This window comes from Pongo pygmaeus, chromosome 18 (assembly GCF_028885625.2).
Source record: "Pongo pygmaeus isolate AG05252 chromosome 18, NHGRI_mPonPyg2-v2.0_pri, whole genome shotgun sequence".
Taxonomy (NCBI): domain Eukaryota; kingdom Metazoa; phylum Chordata; class Mammalia; order Primates; family Hominidae; genus Pongo; species Pongo pygmaeus.
In genome coordinates this window covers 55,095,048-55,112,333 of record NC_072391.2, presented here as the reverse complement: position 1 = coordinate 55,112,333, position 17,286 = coordinate 55,095,048, and the positions used below count along the sequence as shown (strand labels likewise).

Here is a 17,286-nt window from a genome sequence, read left to right as displayed (position 1 = left end):
TAGGATTACAGGTGTGAGCCACTGCACCCAGCCTCTCTCAGACATCTTAACAAAGTAGTGCTCATGATTTTCCCTCCAAAATTCTTCCTCCAAACTTCCAGACCCAGGCTTCTTCTTTTCAGTACATGTGTAAACCAGCCTGGGGTGGTTTACTGGTTCACCCACTAAACCAGCCACCCAGTTGCCCAGGGGGAGCCCCTCAATGCCCCCCTTTTTCCTCCCCTTTCCCTTCTATCTGTACTCCCACCAGCATAGTCCAAGCCCCATCATCCCTCCCGTCAGGCTGTAGGCAAGGGCGAATGTCACCTGTGTTACTCTCAGGCCCAAGCAGAGCAGAAGGGCTTGCTGCTGTTCCTTGGGGATGAGCTCTGACCCCTGCAGCCTGGCATATTTGTAGGGAAGGGTCAGGGAGTACATTGAGCTTTACCATTGAGGTCTGGCCTTGCTGGCAGAAGGAACTTTCTTCTGTATCACTTGCCTTGTGGAGGTTGCATTATCAGAGGTCTTGAAGCCCAACACTGGAGGGGAAACTAGGGGTCATCCAGTCACCAATCAGCTTGTCCCTCCACAGCCTCCTGACCAGTTTCCTGTTTCCATGCTTGCCTGCGACACGGAGCCACACAGATCATGCCCACCCCCTGTTCAAAATCATCATCTAAAACTACGCTCCTTCCTGTGGACTACAGTCTCACAACATCTGCCCCACCCCCTGTCAACCTCATCTCCCACCACTCTCCTCTGCACCCACTAAGCTCCAGGCTCCCCAGGCCCCATTCTGCTCCTCAAGGCTCATTCCAGCCTCAGAACCTTTCTCGTTGCAGTGTCCTTGGCCTGGAGCACCATTCACCCAGCTTTTTTCACAGCTGAGTCTTTCTTACTTTTTGTGTCTCAGCTCAAATATACATCCACCTCGTCATAGGGGCCTGCCTGCCTGCCCCCACTGCCCTCCACAACACACGCTTCTGCCCTGTTTCTTTTATGGCACTTAGCATAATTTGCAATATTCTTTATTTGTCAGTAATCTCCTCCATTGGAATGTAAGCTCCATGAAGACAGTGCCTATGTCTGTCCTGCTCAGTGTGCCTGGCACACTGCCAGGCACAAAGGAAGCGCTCTAGGCCAGGTGCAGTGGCTCACATCTGTAATCCCAATACTATGAGAGGCTGAGGCAGGAGGATTGCTTGCATCCAGGAGTTTGAGACCAGCCGAGGCAACATAGCGAGACCCTTGTCTCTAAAAAAAAAAAAAAAAATTAGCCTGGCATGGCAGCACACATGAGTAGTTTGCTACTTGGGAGGCTGAGGTGGGAGGATCACTTAAGCCTGAGAGGTTGAGGCTGCAATGAGCCATGATCGCACCACTTCACTTAGCCTGAGTGCCAGAGAGAGACTGTGGCATTAAAAAAAAAAAGGAAAGGAAAGGAAAGGAAGAACTCTAGAAATGGTGCAGATAATTAAGCCAAGTCCTGCCCCTTTGCCAAATATCCCTCAGGGCCACCACACTGAGCCCCTCTTCCTTCAGCCCTGTCCCTTGCACCCTCTCCTCCTAGATCTCTGTATCCCTTCTAGTGTCCAGCCTCAGTCATCTGCGGGGCCTTGGATCCATCCTCAAGGCCCAGCCCTGGGACACAGCCTTTCTGGCACAGTCCAAGGCAGGACTGCTGAGACCCTGCCCAGAGAAGACTCTAAGCCAGAAAGAACCTGCCTGTGTCCTGGCCTGGGGGCTGGGGAGTTGGGGTACGCCTCTTGCCACTGCTGAGTGGGAGTTGACAAGCCCCTGCCACCTTGAGGAGTCTCCAGGCATCACATGGGAACTCCAAGCTGTTATTCTCCCACCAGCCACTCCATGTCTTGGCCAAGGTGTGTGGGAAGCCGTGCCCCTGGTAACCCGGGCGGGTCCCCTGGCAACCCATGGTGCTCCAAAACTGGGCCATGCAGGGGCCCTTCCCTGGGGCCCACATCCTTGCTGGACCCTGGGAGTTGGGGGGTGCTGCTGATTTCCTGGGCATCAACAGCCTCTTTTCTCCCCCGCCCCCATTCAGCACCTGCTAATCCTTTGCACACGGCCCAGCTACTGCCAATTAATCTTCCTTGTGTCTGAGGGGCCAGCTACAAGTGGCAGCGAGAAGGCAATTCCTGGCTGGCGGTTGGCATCTGAGCAGGTAACTCAGGATGAGGTGGAGGCTTGGTGGGACCCCGAGGGGATACCCACGTTCTCCCTCTAGAAAGGCATTTAGGCAGGACCAAACTGGCACGGTGGGAAACCTGCGGCTTCCCTCTGTCTGGTGGAGCTCAGACTTAAGCAGGCATCAGAATTTTCAGGACAGCTTGTGCAATGCAAATTCCTAGGTCCTCCAGGAGGGTCTGGGGGACCTAGGAATCTATATTTTCACCAGCTCTCCAGAAGACTCTGGAAATGCTGGTGGTGCAACACCATAGCTCCCCGAGCTGCCACTCGTGGGTCCCCCTTCCCACCTGAGCCTCCCTCATCAAAGTGCAGTCAGCAGGGAAACGGGTGAAAGATGGGAGGGACCTGCAAAAATTCTCATTTAGGAGGAAAAAGAAAAATGGGGCATCGAGGAGGCTTCCTTAGTCATTTCCAGAAGGTTTAGAAATGCAAGCCAGAATTGCTGCCTGCTGGGAAGGGTCTACAGGCCTGGCCCACAGAAGAAGCCAACACTCGGCAAATGCCACGACCACCTGGGAATAGATGTGGGGCAGCTGGAATCGGGCAGACCCGAGTGTAAACTCAACTTGGCCACTGCTGGCTGTGCTGCTTCAGGCGATTCTGTTGACCTTTCTGTGCTACATAATGAAAATTCTTATTTTACTGAGTGCAGGGGCAGGGCGTGGTGGTGAGAGCGAGGATGAGTATGATCATGGGTAGAACGCACTTAGCTCAGCCCTGGCTCTTGGGGCTGCCTGTGGCTGGCTGGGGTCAGTGAAATCTGCCATCCCAACATGTGAGCTCTGGCAGTCCCGACCTGGGAAAATATTGTGTCTGCGCCCCTACCTTCGGGGAAATGGAAGACCAGAGGGGTCATGTCTGGCCCAAGTTCATTTTTTGGGAGGCTGAGCCAGGGATCTGACACTTACAGCTCTGTTCCTACCATAGCCTCTCATGGGAGAGGCTGAGCTGCTGATGCCAGAGCGGGAACAGAGGTCAGGGCTGTAAGTAGAGGACAGGCAGCACAGCCGCGGGCTCTGGGGAGCTGGGCTTGGGGGCAAGGATCCTGGGCCTGGGCTGCCCTCTTCAGCTGGGGCCAGGGTCCCTGGCAGAAAGGGGCATACAGACCCTCTGCCAAAGCCCGGGTTGCCCATGGCTGGGAGAGGGGTGGGGCACACTCATGTGGGGCAAGAGCACATCTAGGGCTAGGAGTTAGCACACACTGACCTGCACGCTGCCCACTGGCCAGGCCATCCTGCAGGGGTTCAGTCATAAGGGCTGGGGCTCCCCATTCCCCAAGGAGAAATCAACCAGAAACAACCTGTATTTAAGGTAGGACTAAAATAACACAGTATATCATGAAAAAAGGCTTACCTGGCATTTTATCTTCTTCTTTCTTTCTTTTTTTAAAATATAGCACTATAAGCATTTTATTTTAGTTTTGAGACAGGGTCTCACTCTGTCAACCAGGCTGGAGTGCAATGGCGGAGTGCAATCTCCACCTTTTGGGCTCCAGTGATTCTCATGCCTCAGCCTCCCGAGTAACTGGTACCACACGCACGTGCCACCACGCTGGGCTAATTTTTTGTGTTTTTGGTAGAGACAGGGTTTCATCATGTTGCCCAGGCTGGTGTCGAACTCCTGAGCTCAAGCAATCTGCCTGCCTCAGCCTCCCAAAGTGCTGGGATTACAGGTGTGAGCCATACCACGCCCAGCTTTTTGTTTGTTTGTTTTTGAGAAGGAGTCTCACTCTGTCGCCCAGGCAGGCTGGAGTGCAGTGGCATGATCTCGGCTCACTGCAACCTCTGCCTCCCGGGTTCAAGTGATTCTCCCACCTCAGCCTCCGGAGTAGCTGGGATTACAAGTGCACACCAGCACACCCAGCTAATTTTTGTATTTTTAGTGGAGATGGGGTTTCACCACATTGGCTAGGCTGATCTCGAACTCCTGACCTCAGGTGATCTGCCTGCCTTCACCTCCCAAAGTGCTGGGATTACAGGCGTGAGCTACCACACCAGGCCCATTTTTTTTCTTTTTTTGAGACAGGCTCTTGCTTTGTTACCCAGGCAGAAGTGCAGTGGCATGATCACTGAAGCCTTGACCCCCTGCCTCAGCCTCCTGAGTAGCTGAGACTACAGGTGCACACCACCATACCAGGCTTTTTTTTTTTTTTAAAATAGAGACAGGGTCTTGATATGTTGCCAACAGTGGTCTCAAACTCCTGAGCTCAAGTGATCCTCCCATCTTGGCCTCCCAAAGTGCTGGGATCACAGGCATGAGCCACTGCACCCAGCCCATTTTATCTTAAAAATTAAAAAATGATGAACATAGGTTAATTTTATCTTCAGACAGATTTTCCACTCATATAATTACTCATAATGAATATTTTTACTTATAATGAGATTATTTAGTATATGCATATTACACAATTAGTGTTTTCATTTGATACCATCTAATAGTCATAGCCAACATTTATTAAGCTCTCGGCATGTGCCAGTCACTGTTCTGAGTATGTTACATTTATTATTATTATTATTATTATTATTTTTGAGACAGGATCTCACTCTGTCACCCGGGCTGGAGTGCAGTGGCACAATCTTGGTTCACTGCAACCTCCACCTCGTGTGTTCAAGAGATTCTTGTGCCTCAGCCTCCTGAGTAGCTGGGATTACAGGTGCCCGCCACCATGCCCAGCTAATTTTCGTATTTTTAGTAGGCAAGGGGCTTCCCCATGTTGCCAGGCTGGTCTGGAACTCCTGACCACAAGTGATCCGTCCGCCTCGGCCTCCCAAAGTGCTGGGATTATAGGTGTAAGCCACTGCCCTTGGCCTGAGTATGTTACACTTATCAATTCATTTTATCCTCACAATTAACCCATGAGGTAGGTACTATTAATATCCCCATTTTACAGACAAGTAAACTGAGGCACAGAGACATTAACTGATCTGCTCATGACTTAACTTCAGAGCAGGCACATCTTCTTGTTAGCTCAATTAGACTGCTTCTTTCTTTTTAATGCCTCCATAATATTCTATTATTGGGTATAGTGTAACTTATTTAATACATGCCCCTCTTAGAGATGAACATTTAGTTACATGTAGGTACTTTCCAATAACCAGTCTCCTCTTGATGAATATTTGGGTGTTTTTCATCTTTTGCTATAACGCTGTTGCAACCAGCTTCTTTGTACACGTATATTTATGGCCTTGAGTAATTCTATAAGGTAAATACCTAGAGATATAATTGCAGAAATATATACACAAACACATGTGTGTATATATGTAATATATGTGTATATGTATATCAAATATATATGTATGTATATATATATATAATATATTTTTTGAGACAGGGTCTCACTCTGTTGTGCAGGCTGGAGTACAGTGGTGCATTATGACCCACTGCTGCCTCGACCTCCTAGGCTCAAACGATCCTCCCACCTCAGCCTCCTGAGTAGCTGGGACTACAGGAGTGAACCACTACACCTGGCTAATTTTTAAAATATTTTGTAGAGACGAGGGTCTCGCTGTCTCACCCAGCCTGATCTCAAACTCCTGGATTCAAGCAATCGGCCCATCTCAGCCTCCCAAATTGCTGGGATTACAGGTGTGAGCCACCGCACCCAGTCGAAATGTTTTTAAAGTTGATGAAGGAAAAGGAAATGTACAACTCATAAGAGTGGCCCGTAAGTGGCGGGAGCTACTGTGAGTGCTCCAGGGAGGGCTAAGGACTCTGTCTCCTACAGGCGTCACGATGTTGGGCTGGGTCCAGAGGGTGCTGCCTCAGCCCCCAGGGACCCCTCGGAAGACCAAGATGCAGGAGGAAGAGAAAGTGGAACCAGAGCCAGAGCTGGAGGCGGAGGTGGAACGAGAACCGAATCCCGAGGAGGCCGAGACAGAGTCCGAGTCCATGGTGAGAGGTGGAGGGGGAGGAGGGGCAGGCCGGCCTCGCTGCTCAGGGTCTTCCCAGTTTGGGCCACCTGCTCTCCAGGGACCTTCTACAGCAGAAAAGGTTGGCGTCAGAAGGAAAAGTGGGGGTCACAGGGTCCCACACTTGTTCGAGTGAGAAAACTCAGGTTCAGACAGTGGGTAGGGCTTGCCCAAGGCTAACATTTTCTGTAAAAGGATAGATAGTAAATATTTTAGGCTTTGTGGGTGATGCTATCTCTGTTAATTGCTCAACTCTGCCATTATAGTGTGAAAACAGTTATAGGTAATGCATGAATGAATGAGCATAGCTGGATTCCAATAAAATTTTATTTATAAAAACAAGCAATAGCCTAGATTTGGCCCACAGGCTGTATTTTGCCAACCTCTAGAGTTCACAACAGAGCTACTCACAGGAGCCAGTCCATGAACTGTTTATTACTAGTCCATGATGGTTAAGCAGTTTGTACCAGAATGTAAATCTACTCTGTAGCTAAGTACACTGATTAGTTTAGTTGCTATTTATTTTGTACCAACACTTTCTCAATGAAGGAAGCAGTGCATTGATAAACATTCTGGTGCAAACTGCTTAATCATCATGGACCAGTAACAGTTTGCAGACTGGCACAAATCCATGGACCACACTGTGGAGTATTTCTCCAGAACTTTTCCTCTGCAACCCATCCATTCAGGAGCTGGATGACAACTAATTCAGCAGCTCAATTCGACAGATTTGATTTAGCTTTTAATTGATGCCAGGCCCTGTGGTCAGTGCTGAAAGCATAAAGATGAATAGGCATTGCCCCGGGGGGTCAGCAGACAAGAGCCCAGCCAGTTCATTCTGCCAAGAGACACAGGTGGAGAGGAGGGAACGTGGTAAGTCCCAACATTGGCCTCAACTCTCCCCTTCTTGGGGAGCCAAATAAGTGTGTCAGACCAAACTATGGGAGCTCAGAAGAGGGAGAGTCATCTTAACTTTGGAGATTGGAGGCTGATGGGGGAGAGCTTCTTAGACGCAGAGGGTGGAGCAGAATTTTAACCGAGGGAGATGGAGAGGCTGGGCATTCCTGGCAGAGGAAAGGCTGTTACTAGAGAAGGGCAGGGTGTGTTTAGGAAACAGGTATAGGGTGTGCGTATGCATGTGTATATGTTGCATGTATATACACGTATATGTACATGTGTGTGTAGTGTGCCCTTGGTATGTCTGTGTGTGCACATATGTATTTGCACATTGGGTGTGCATGACAATGTATGTGAACATGTATACGTACATGAATGCATGTATATGTGTTTGCACATATGTTTATGTGCACATGTGTTAGTATATCTGTGGTTCCATGTGCTTGTGTGACATGGTAGTGTGTATGTGTGTGTATGTGTCTACATATTTCTGAGTATGTGAGTGTACTCATGTATTTCTATGTGTATGCATGTTTGTGAATCTGTGAATGTGTCGTGTGTGTGTATATACACATATTTGCCTGTCTCCACATGTGTATATATACACATTTTGTGTCTGTGCATGGATGTTCATGTATATTTAGGTGCAGAAATCTGTATGTGCATGTCCATATATGGACATGCTTCTGTGTATGTGCAAATATGCACATGTGTGACTGAGCATATGTGTGTATACTCATATTTCTGCACCTGTATACATCTGCAATGTACCTATGCATATGTGCATGTTGTGTGTCTGTACACAGGCAGTTATATGCATGTGTGTATCTGTATGAATGCATGTGTGTATATGCACGTTTGCATATGACTGTATGCACATATATGTGTGTTGGGGCATGTATGCATATGTACATACACATGTATATGTACATATGTTTTTGCCTGTACATGTGTGCACATGCACTTATTTTTGTGTCTGTGCATGTGTGTATATATGCACGTTGGTATTTGTGTGTCATTGTATATATGCATATGTATGTGTATATATGCTCACATGTATGTCTGTTCATGTATGTATGTGCATGAGAGTGAGTATGCACACATTTATGTATCTGTGCATGTATGTGCATGTATATTTGTTTGTACATACACATATGTGCACGTAGTAGCAGGAGGTGTGGCTGCAGAGGCAGGTGAAAGGCAGATGGCAGAGGCCAAACTCCACCTAACTACTAGGGAGGAATAGAAAGTTTGGGCCAGAAGGAGAGGGAGTGCCCTGGCGGGGCATGAGGAATGTGGGCTCCTCTCACCTCTCTCTTCCCCTCAGCCGGCCCCGAGACTTCATAACTATCTCTAAATGGTCCTTTCTCCTCTCAGGCCACTGAAGTGGGGCAGCCTCTTGGGGATGTTGTAGGCCTGGGAGGCTGGGAGGCCACCTTGGACCTTGGGGGCTATGAGGGCCCCCAGCCCCAGATGAGGGGTCCCTGGGGCTAGGAGGAAGGGAGTATCCCAGGTGGAAGGTAAGGCCACCACGATTTACAGAGACGATCCTGAGGAAAGAGTCCTTTGGGTCTTTTGTGGGGCAGGGATCCCTTGAGGGAGAATCAGGCTGCCCCTGTCCAAACCAGGCTGGTCTCACCTAGGACTTACATGATCCTGTTTGAACCTTCTAGCCCCCCGAAGAGTCATTCAAGGAGGAGGAAGTGGCTGTGGCGGACCCAAGCCCTCAGGGTGAGTGTGAGTGCTGAAGCCCAGGCTGGCATGGCAGGGGGGACCACATTCTCCCTTGGAGACGCAGAGTGCATGAGGCTGGCGGACCCATTTCACAGATGAGGAAACTGAGGCTCAGAGAAGCTAAGGGTGGGCTCCCAGAGACTTCAGTTGAGCTGAGCTGGAGCCTGGCTTTCTGACCCCTGGGGGTCTCTCTCCTCTCCCCTGACTTGATCTCCCCAAGCAGGTACAAATGGGCCCGTCTGAGGCCCTAGATCTGAAGGATGAGCGATTCTTTTCCAGAGACCAAGGAGGCTGCCCTTACTTCCACCATATCCCTCCGGGCCCAGGGCGCTGAGATTTCTGAAATGAACAGGTACTGCACCACCCTCCCCTCTCTTCAGGGCTAGCCTGCCCCCCAACTCCCCTCCCAGCTAGGGAGCCCTGGGGATGGGGTTGGGGATGGGCACTGCCCTCAGCTCTGCTGTCATTCTGGGGAAAGCCCTGGGACATCCTGGGAATTGGCTGAAGTGAGCTTCAGATGGAGGGCGGGCTCTCCCAAAGTAAGCCTGAAGCTCCCAGTTTGCAATTTCTGCTGGAAATCCAGTCATGCATTCATCTCCATTCACCCTATTCATTCATTCCTTCACTCATTCATTCATTAGACTGTTAATTCGCTCACTCATTCATTAGACTGTTAGCCCCTTGAGGGCAGGGCAATGTGACCAAAAGAAAGAGTGGGTCAGAGCTGCATAGTGAGTGCCCCTGTACAGGGGGCTGGACGTTTCTCAGTGCTTGGGTGAGATGCAGACCCAATGGGGTCAGAGCTTCTGCTTTTCTCACAGAAGCCAGAAATCCAGGCTTTTGCATGGAATCTCCCAGTTGGCTCAGACATTTCAGACCATGGTGCTTGGGGCCTGAGCAGGGCTGGGGCTGGGCTGGCCTCAGGCAGGGAGGCTGTGACCTTCAGATTTAGGCTGCTCAGCCTCTGCCACAGCATTACACCTGCAGCAAACCTCAGCCCTTCGGGAGCACGATGTGTGCTCAGAGCAGGACAGCAGGAGGCAGGAGGAGAGGGAAGTCAGCTGCTCTGTCCTAAGCATCCCATGGGGGTGGGCTCTGAATGGCACCCAGTCTGCCTGGCCTCATGAAGCATCAGCATCCCCGATTTTTCAGAGAAGGACGTGGAGCGGAGCTTTTTGGGGAGGTGACGGGTCTGAAGTCTCACAGTGGGGAGACAGTGGTTTAGGATTCAAGCCAAGTTCTTTTGGACACTGGACTGGCCTTGGGCCAGTGGTACATGTAGGTACTTTCCAATAACCATACCATACACATACAGACGACAGTGACACTCAGGGACAGAGACTCATCTAGTGTCTTGGGCCTCGAGGGCCTCATTGAGCTAGGGGAAGTTGAGGGCAGGCTGGTGTCTCTGTCCATTGCAGTCCCAGCCGCAGGGTACTGACCTGGCTCATGAAGGGCGTGGAGAAGGTGATCCCGCAGCCTGTTCACAGCGTCATGGAGGACCCGGCTCAGGTACTGCTGGGGCTGGAGGCTGAAGGGGCCGGGTTGGAGAGGGGCTGTGGGGAGGCTGCCCTTGGGCTCCCTGCCCATGTCTGTCTGTCTGTCCCTGGCAGATCCTGGGGCACGGCAGCACTGGGGACACAGGTAAGACCAAGGGGCAGGATGGCTTTTCAGCAGCAGGGCTGAGGGGCTGAGGGGCTGCTGGGATGGGCCCTGCCCCTTGGGAGCCTCTGCCCAGGCCAGATCTTCTCATCCGACTGACCCTGTGTTTGACCTTGGGGTTGAGCTGAGCTCTCGGTGCCCACTCCAGGCTTCCCAGGGGGCTGGGGCAGGTCTCCCACTGCTGACTGCCTTTCTGTATTTTCCGACCCTGCAGGGTGCACAGATGAACCCAATGAGGCCCTCGAGGCCCAAGGCACTAGGTGAGTCCCTATACCTGAGTGTCACTGTTGTCTGTATGTGTGGGTGGGAGGAACAGGGCCTTGGTTTTAGGAGCAGGGTCTGTTACCACCACCTCAGGGTGTGACCTTGGACGTGCCTCCCGTCTCCTCTGGGCCTGTTTCCAGCCATAGAATGGGGACAGTGGACCATGTGCTGCTCATGGTTTGTGGTGGGAGGTCCCTGGGTTTTCCCAGGGATGACTGAGAGGTCCCTGGGTGGGGCTACCCTCTGAGAATAGGGAGGGGCAGGGATGAGCTCCTCACAGGTGGGCTTCATGTAGGTAGGCTCTGTGCGGAGCCTGGAAGCAGGGCTTGGATCACTGTGGGGGACATCAGGGTGCCCGGGCTGGCCTCAGTGTCTGACTTCTCAGAGCTGACTCATGGAGGGGTGGCTGCCCCATTAGTAAGGGTGGCAGGCTGGCGAGGGGACTGTGGCAAAGAGGGGAGCCAGGGAGCTCCGAGAAGGGGCCCTGCTCGGTTTCAACTGCCTCTTCCTTGCAGGCATTTAGGCCCTGTGTGGCCAGGTCCTCCAGGTTTTCAAGAGAAGCTAGAAATCTAGCTTTTTATGTAAAACCCTCAATTTTTAGTCAAGAAGTTTTCAGGACACTGTAGAGTTCCAAAGTAAGCTTGAAGCTCCCAGTTTGTAGTTTCTGCTGGAAATCCAGAGACATGCATTCATTTCCATTCACCCCATTCATTCATTCCTTCACTCATTCCTTCATTAGACTGCTGGCTCCTTGAGGGCAGGGGCTTTTGTCCTGATCACTGCTGAACCCTTGGTGCCCAGCACAGCACCTGCCACAGAGTGAGGACTCAGCACGCATGGGACAAATGAATGCATGAATGAACACACATATATATAATCACACACTTCATTCGTTCATTCATTCATTCATTCATTCATTCCTTGCTGCAGCTCTCTCTCTGTGTCTTTTGGTCCTCTACTTCCTTCTGAGACATACGCAGCTGATTCCTGGCACCACTAAAGCAATTTAGGATGAGGGCGCCTGGAGGACTCACCAGCCTTCTTCTTTTGGGCCATACTTGGGGGAACCGGTTGTCCTGGGAACATGGTGCTTCTCTGAAGAGAGTGGGGCTTCCCAGAGGCCAGATGGATTTGGGATCCAATGCTTGATCTTAGGACCAGCCACATAATTTTTAGGCCCAGGGCAAAATGCAAATGCAGGCCCCTTAAAAAATTGTTTTAAATGTTTTCAGACTGTGACAGCAGAGCATGAAACCAAAACCAGGTCCTTCTAAGTCTAAGGCTTTGTGTGATGGCACAGGTCACACTCCCGTATAGCCAGCCAGCCCTGTCTGTTCCAGCACAGGGAGCCCCCAGGGCTGTACTCAGGTCCTCAAGTGACTCTTGCCTCTCCCCTGCTGCCCCAGGAGGCCACGGCTGTGGTTCCAGAGCCTGGTCCAGCCCTGGCTCAGAAATGGAGGCTGACAGGATTTCCCCACCCACTTGGGGCTCCTTGAGAGTTTCCAGGACAAGGCCCCCACTATGCAGAGCACGGGTGGAGGGCACAGAAGGGCTGGTCGAGGCTTGGCCCCGAGGTGGGCTGTTAGGTAGTGCACTGGTCCGTTCCCTCAGGGTGCTCTGCTGATCACTGGCCCCTCTGCAGGCCCGGGCTGCGGCTGCTCCTGTGGCTGGAGCAGAATCTGGACAGAGTGCTTCCTCAGCCCCCCAAATCCTCTGAGGTGAGCCAAGGAAGGGAGAGGCAGGGAGTTGAGTGTATGGGGGGGCTTCTGGGGCCCCAGGAGGGACTGCTTCCTCCAGCAGGCTGTCCCCACCCACCCTGGAACTCAGAAGGGGGTGATGCCCCACCTTGGAGAGTCCTCTATGGGGAGGAGTGACTGTGAGAGGGGGCCGGGATTCAGGAGGAGAGACACCCCCCACCCCCATCCCCAGCTCACCCACCTTGGGCCAGGACACAGCTGGTAGTGGGGGTTGGGGAAGCGCACAGAGCTTGCTATGGCCTGTGACCTTGCGCCCTGTTTGTCACCCAGGTCTGGAGAGATGAGCCTGCAGTTGCTACAGGTGCTGCCTCAGACCCAGGTACAGGGAGGGGAGCTCAGGAGGGGGCTGCCTGGGATGGTCACAGGCTGGGCTCAGGGGTCAACTGGGCCCTGGAGGATCCCCCGGAGGCCCTTAGCCCCCACCCAGACTAGGACGGGGTTCAGGGCTTGCCAGGAGCAGGCTGTTGGGGGGGTCACCAGAATCCCCTCCCCAGTCCAGGCTCGGAAGCCAGAGTCCTGGAACAGACTTGTGGGTCTTGAGTAAGTCTCTTCACCTCCCTGGGTCTCAGTTCCCTTGTCTGTCTGGTCTGTTTGAGGATAGGGATGGGTGAGGTGGTCCCAAAGGGCTCCCCATTCAGTCCTGTTAGCGCCTCGAATCTGGCCCCTGTGCCCTTGAGGGGTTGGAGGAAGCCCTCAAGGGATGGCGTCTCTAGCTCCTGCTTTCCCTGCTGCTTAGCGCCTCCAGGACGCCCCCAGGAAATGGGGCCCAAGCTGCAGGCCCGGGAGACCCTCTCCCTGCCCACACCTGTCCCCCTGCAGCCCAAGGAGGAACCCAAGGAGGCACCAGCTCCAGAGCCCCAGCCCGGCTCCCAGGCTCAGACCTCCTCCCTGCCACCACCCAGGGACCGTGCCAGGTGAGCCACCTTCAATGCGGTGCCTCCCACCAGGCAGCAGGATGAGTACCTTGTCCCCGCCTAACACCCAACCTCCTGGAAACCTGGAAGAAAACTCAATTGGATGTGTGCAGGCTCCTTCCCAAGGCAGCCACATTGGCTTCGTGCCCTTTCCCACATTTTCTATGCACATCCAAGCTTTCAAGCTTTGGGTACTTTTTTTTTTCTTCAACACACACCTGACAGGAGCAAACTATACATACTCTTCTGCACTTTGCTTTTTAGTTCGTTTGTTTGTTTGTTTGAGACCAAGCCTCTGTCTCCTAGGCTGGAATGCAGTGGTGCAATCTCGGCTCACTGCAACCTCTGCCTCCCGGGTTCAAGCGATTCTCCTGCCTCAGCCTCCTGAGTAGCTGGGATTACAGGTGCCTGGCTAACTTTTGTATTTTTAGTAGAGATGGAGTTTCGCCATGTTGGCCACGCTGGTCTCAAACTCCTGACCTCAAGCAATCTGACCGCCTTGGCCTCTCAAAGTGCCAGGATTATAGGCGTGAGCCACCCCGCCTGGCCTGCTTCTTTTTTTTTTTTTTTTTTTACCTGAAAAATGTGTCTTAGAGGTGCTTTTATTCACACAGGTCTTACTGCATTCTTTCTTGAACAGCTGCATTAAATGGATGCACTAGTTTTTATTTAACCACTCAGTGGACATTTACATTTGTTTTCACTCTTTTGCCACAGTCAATAACCCGTGCATGCATCATTGGGTTCACGCACAAGTAAATCTGGAGGATAAATAAGTGGAAATGGAGTTCCTGGGCCAAAGGATACATATATTTAAAATGGGATACAGGCTAGGTGCAGTGGCTCATGCCTGTAATCCCGGTACTTTGGGAAGCCATGGCAGCAGGAGTTCGAGACCAGCCTGGGCAATATAGAAAGACTCCATCTCTACAAAAAATTAAAAAACAAAAAACAACAACAACAAAAAAGCTGGGCATGATGGCATGTGCCTGTAGTCCTAGCTACTCAGGAGGCTGAGACAGGAGTGAGATATGATCACACCAGCCTGGGCTACCAAGTCAAGAAAGAAAGATGGGAGAAAAAAGAAGGGAAGGAGGGAAGGAAATCGGGACAGGTATTGCCACATTCCATGTGTGAGATGCCCAAAGTGCACTCCCTTCCGAGGATGGGTGGGAGGGTGAGGGGAGCCTGAGCTACCTGCTGGGGCCTGAACAGTAGCCAGGGCACCGAGGGAGGGTGGAGAGGGGGGAAAGTGGTCTTCAGGGCTGGAGACCTGGGCTCTGGCTCCTGGCAGGCTCTGCCTTTTGGCAGGCTTCTTTTCTGCCTTGGGAACGAACTGACTCCAGCCTCAGTTTACCCATGACCCTTCCCACCTGGACACAGCACACTCTCTCCCACCCGCAGGCTGGTGGCGTGGGTCCTGCACAGGCTGGAGATGGCGTTGCCGCAGCCAGTGCTACATGGGAAAATAGGGGAACAGGTCAGTGCTGGGCGCATTGAGTGGTGGCCCTGGTGGTGGTGGGAGGGGTCTTGGGAACTCGGGTAAAGAGGAGGATGGCTGGCCTGTGTCCCTGGGGTGTGAAGGTGAAGCAGGAAGAAGGGACCCTGTGGCAGAAGCCCAGCTCCCCCAGCCTTTTTGTCTGCATGGCCCATGTTCATTCCACCCACTCTCTGAGGCACGGTGGCCACAGGGCTGAGACATGCTGGCCCAGCCCCGCCTGCCAGGAGTTCACAGTCAGTGGGGGAGGTGCTTCCATGGGGGAGCAGAGAGGACATGGGGCACAGAAGTGGAGCCTCCTGGAAGCATCAAGAAAGGCTTCCCAGTGGAGGTGGCCTCCAAGCATGTGCAAAGGTCCAGAGATGGGAGATACCTAGATTCTGGGAAGCAGTAAGGCTCATAGGAGCCGGCAGCCCTATGTGCATTCCTGATAGCCTAGGGCTCCAACACGAGTGGCCAGGGGAGCACTCATGCGCTCTGTCACCCCTTCTTTTCCTTCCTCAAGAACTGGGAACCTGGCCCTTTTTTCGTGGGTGCAATTGGATGTCTTTATAGAAGCACCTGGAACTGGGAGGTGGGAGGCCTAATCTCTCTCCTGGCTGTGTGGCCTCGGCTCTGGCCCTCTCAGAACCGCAGTTGTCCCAGCTGACCAATGGTCAGTTGTTTACAGAACTCTTTACCTGCATTCTCATACCCAGGGCTGTGAGAATGGAAGCAAAGAGTTCTGTAAACAAAGCTGTCTAGGCTCCAGAGAGAGGAAGGCCTGGCCAGGTCCTGGGCCTTTGTGTCACTCAAGGGCTGGGCCTGGCTCCTCTGAGCAGGTGCCGCTGCTGTGGCTGTCTGGGGTCGCCCCCACCTTGCTTCACTTGAGACAAGGCTCGAGCTCTCAAAGCCCCCTCCCCCCACCTCAAATCCTTCATTGGCCCTGGGCACAGCAGGGACTCTCTTCTCCATCCCATGGGACAACTAAGGCCCAGAGAGGTGGGTCAAGATCACGTGCTGGAAGTGGGTGGCTGAAACAGGGAGGCTGGTGAAGAGGCCACGGCAGGATTTTCCCTTTTTTGTCTCTCCATGCAGGAGCCTGACTCCCCTGGGATATGTGATGTGCAGACAAGTAAGTGACACATTACTGGGTCCCCATGTACATATTAGGAAGGGTTGCTTGGTGTCCTTGGGTCTGACTGTATGTGCGCAGGGAGGCTGTCCCTGGCCAGACCTGGACTCACACAGGGGGCAGTTAGGGTCTCCTGGACTGGAGCTGAGAGAACCCCATGCTCTGCAGGCCCTACCTCTGTTCAGCCTGGCCAGGTAGCCAGGTAGCCAGAGCCTGGCTCAGAGCCAGATGGTGGCTGGAGGCCCCCGGAGCCTGGCGTCCAGCTTCTGTCCGGAGAAAACAGTCCCGGGGCTAAGTCAGATGAGCTCTCCTTCCTGCTGGTAATGCCCAGAGAGCTTCCCCCATCCCCTGGCAGCTGAGCAAATGGGTTTGGCCAAGCTGAAGGGAGAGGGGTGAGGTCTCACTGGGGGAACCAGGCCCCACAGCCTCCAGCTCCCTTGAGCTGGAGGGGGTCACTGTCACCTGCAGCTGGGTTGGGGAGGCATATGATGCCCTTTATCCCAGCCCTGAGTCAGGAATCGGGGACAGAGGACTGAGACCAGGAAGGGGCTGGAGGCAGGATCTGTTCTTTCTTCACTTCATGGCCTCCAGAGAGGCATACGGTGGACAGGCATTCATTCATCCATTCATTCATTCATTCATTCATTCAATACATAGTTAAGGACAGCCTACTATGTGCCAGGCCTGTGATGGGTTATAGTTGTGAGCAGAGTTCAGGGGCTGTGGGTGGTGGCATCCCCTGTTCCATCCTGAACACAAGCCCTCCAACCACAGGCCTCAGGGTGTCCCAGGGCTCTGGGCTCTGCCCTGTGTCTGCAAGGCTGTGTCCAGCCCCAGCTCCGCTAGGCCTATGGTGGTCTCCGTGAGTGCCCTGAAGCTGGGGGTGTCCGCCGTGGCCTGGAGCACACACAGCCCAGTGGACTGTGGAGCTCAGGTCTTATGGAGAGGCGTGGGGGGCGTTAGGGTTGATGGTAATCATGGCGATGACATGAGGAGGAGGAGAGCTGGCCTGTCTCAGAGCAGGGCATATGCAGTCTCTCATGGAAGCTCGTGGCCAACCTGGGGCAGCAGAGCAGAGACCCTCATGGCTGTTGGGGCAGGCAGTGGACAGAGCTCAGAGAACCAAAAGCACCTGCCCAGGGTCACAGAGCAAATCGAGTCCACCTGGCCTGGCAGCCGCCGCTTAAAGGAACTAAAAACGTTTGCTTGGGGCAGAGAGCCTTCAGAGGGTATGCATCTGAGGATGGAGCACCAGAACCCTCTGGAAGGGAGCAGGATTCCCCGCCAGCTGTGGCCAGGGCCTCCCTGCAATGCCTGGAGCATATGGGTAATGGGAGGACACTGGGTGGCC

The 17,286-nt window shown here is 52.9% G+C and overlaps 1 protein-coding gene across 5 annotated transcripts in view; it reads left to right on the top strand.

Annotated features, from left to right (window-relative positions):
* The window catches only part of CNGB1 (cyclic nucleotide gated channel subunit beta 1), a 95,410-nt gene that overhangs the window by 3,306 nt on the left and 74,818 nt on the right, over positions 1–17,286 (top strand). For 2 of the 5 annotated variants that reach the window (XM_054455090.2, XM_054455086.2), the window contains exons 2-14: positions 1,522–1,859; positions 2,042–2,161; positions 5,912–6,078; positions 8,666–8,723; positions 9,006–9,078; positions 10,148–10,238; positions 10,340–10,370; positions 10,603–10,648; positions 12,295–12,370; positions 12,680–12,728; positions 13,146–13,323; positions 14,728–14,803; positions 15,899–15,935. In XM_054455090.2, the coding sequence (XP_054311065.2) occupies positions 5,920–6,078; positions 8,666–8,723; positions 9,006–9,078; positions 10,148–10,238; positions 10,340–10,370; positions 10,603–10,648; positions 12,295–12,370; positions 12,680–12,728; positions 13,146–13,323; positions 14,728–14,803; positions 15,899–15,935 (874 nt within the window). In that variant the 5' untranslated portion in view covers positions 1,522–1,859; positions 2,042–2,161; positions 5,912–5,919. The remainder of the gene's footprint in view (positions 1–1,521; positions 1,860–2,041; positions 2,162–5,911; positions 6,079–8,665; positions 8,724–9,005; positions 9,079–10,147; positions 10,239–10,339; positions 10,371–10,602; positions 10,649–12,294; positions 12,371–12,679; positions 12,729–13,145; positions 13,324–14,727; positions 14,804–15,898; positions 15,936–17,286) is intronic. The other 3 variants (XM_054455087.2, XM_054455088.1, XM_054455089.1) reach the window with 2 other exon arrangements.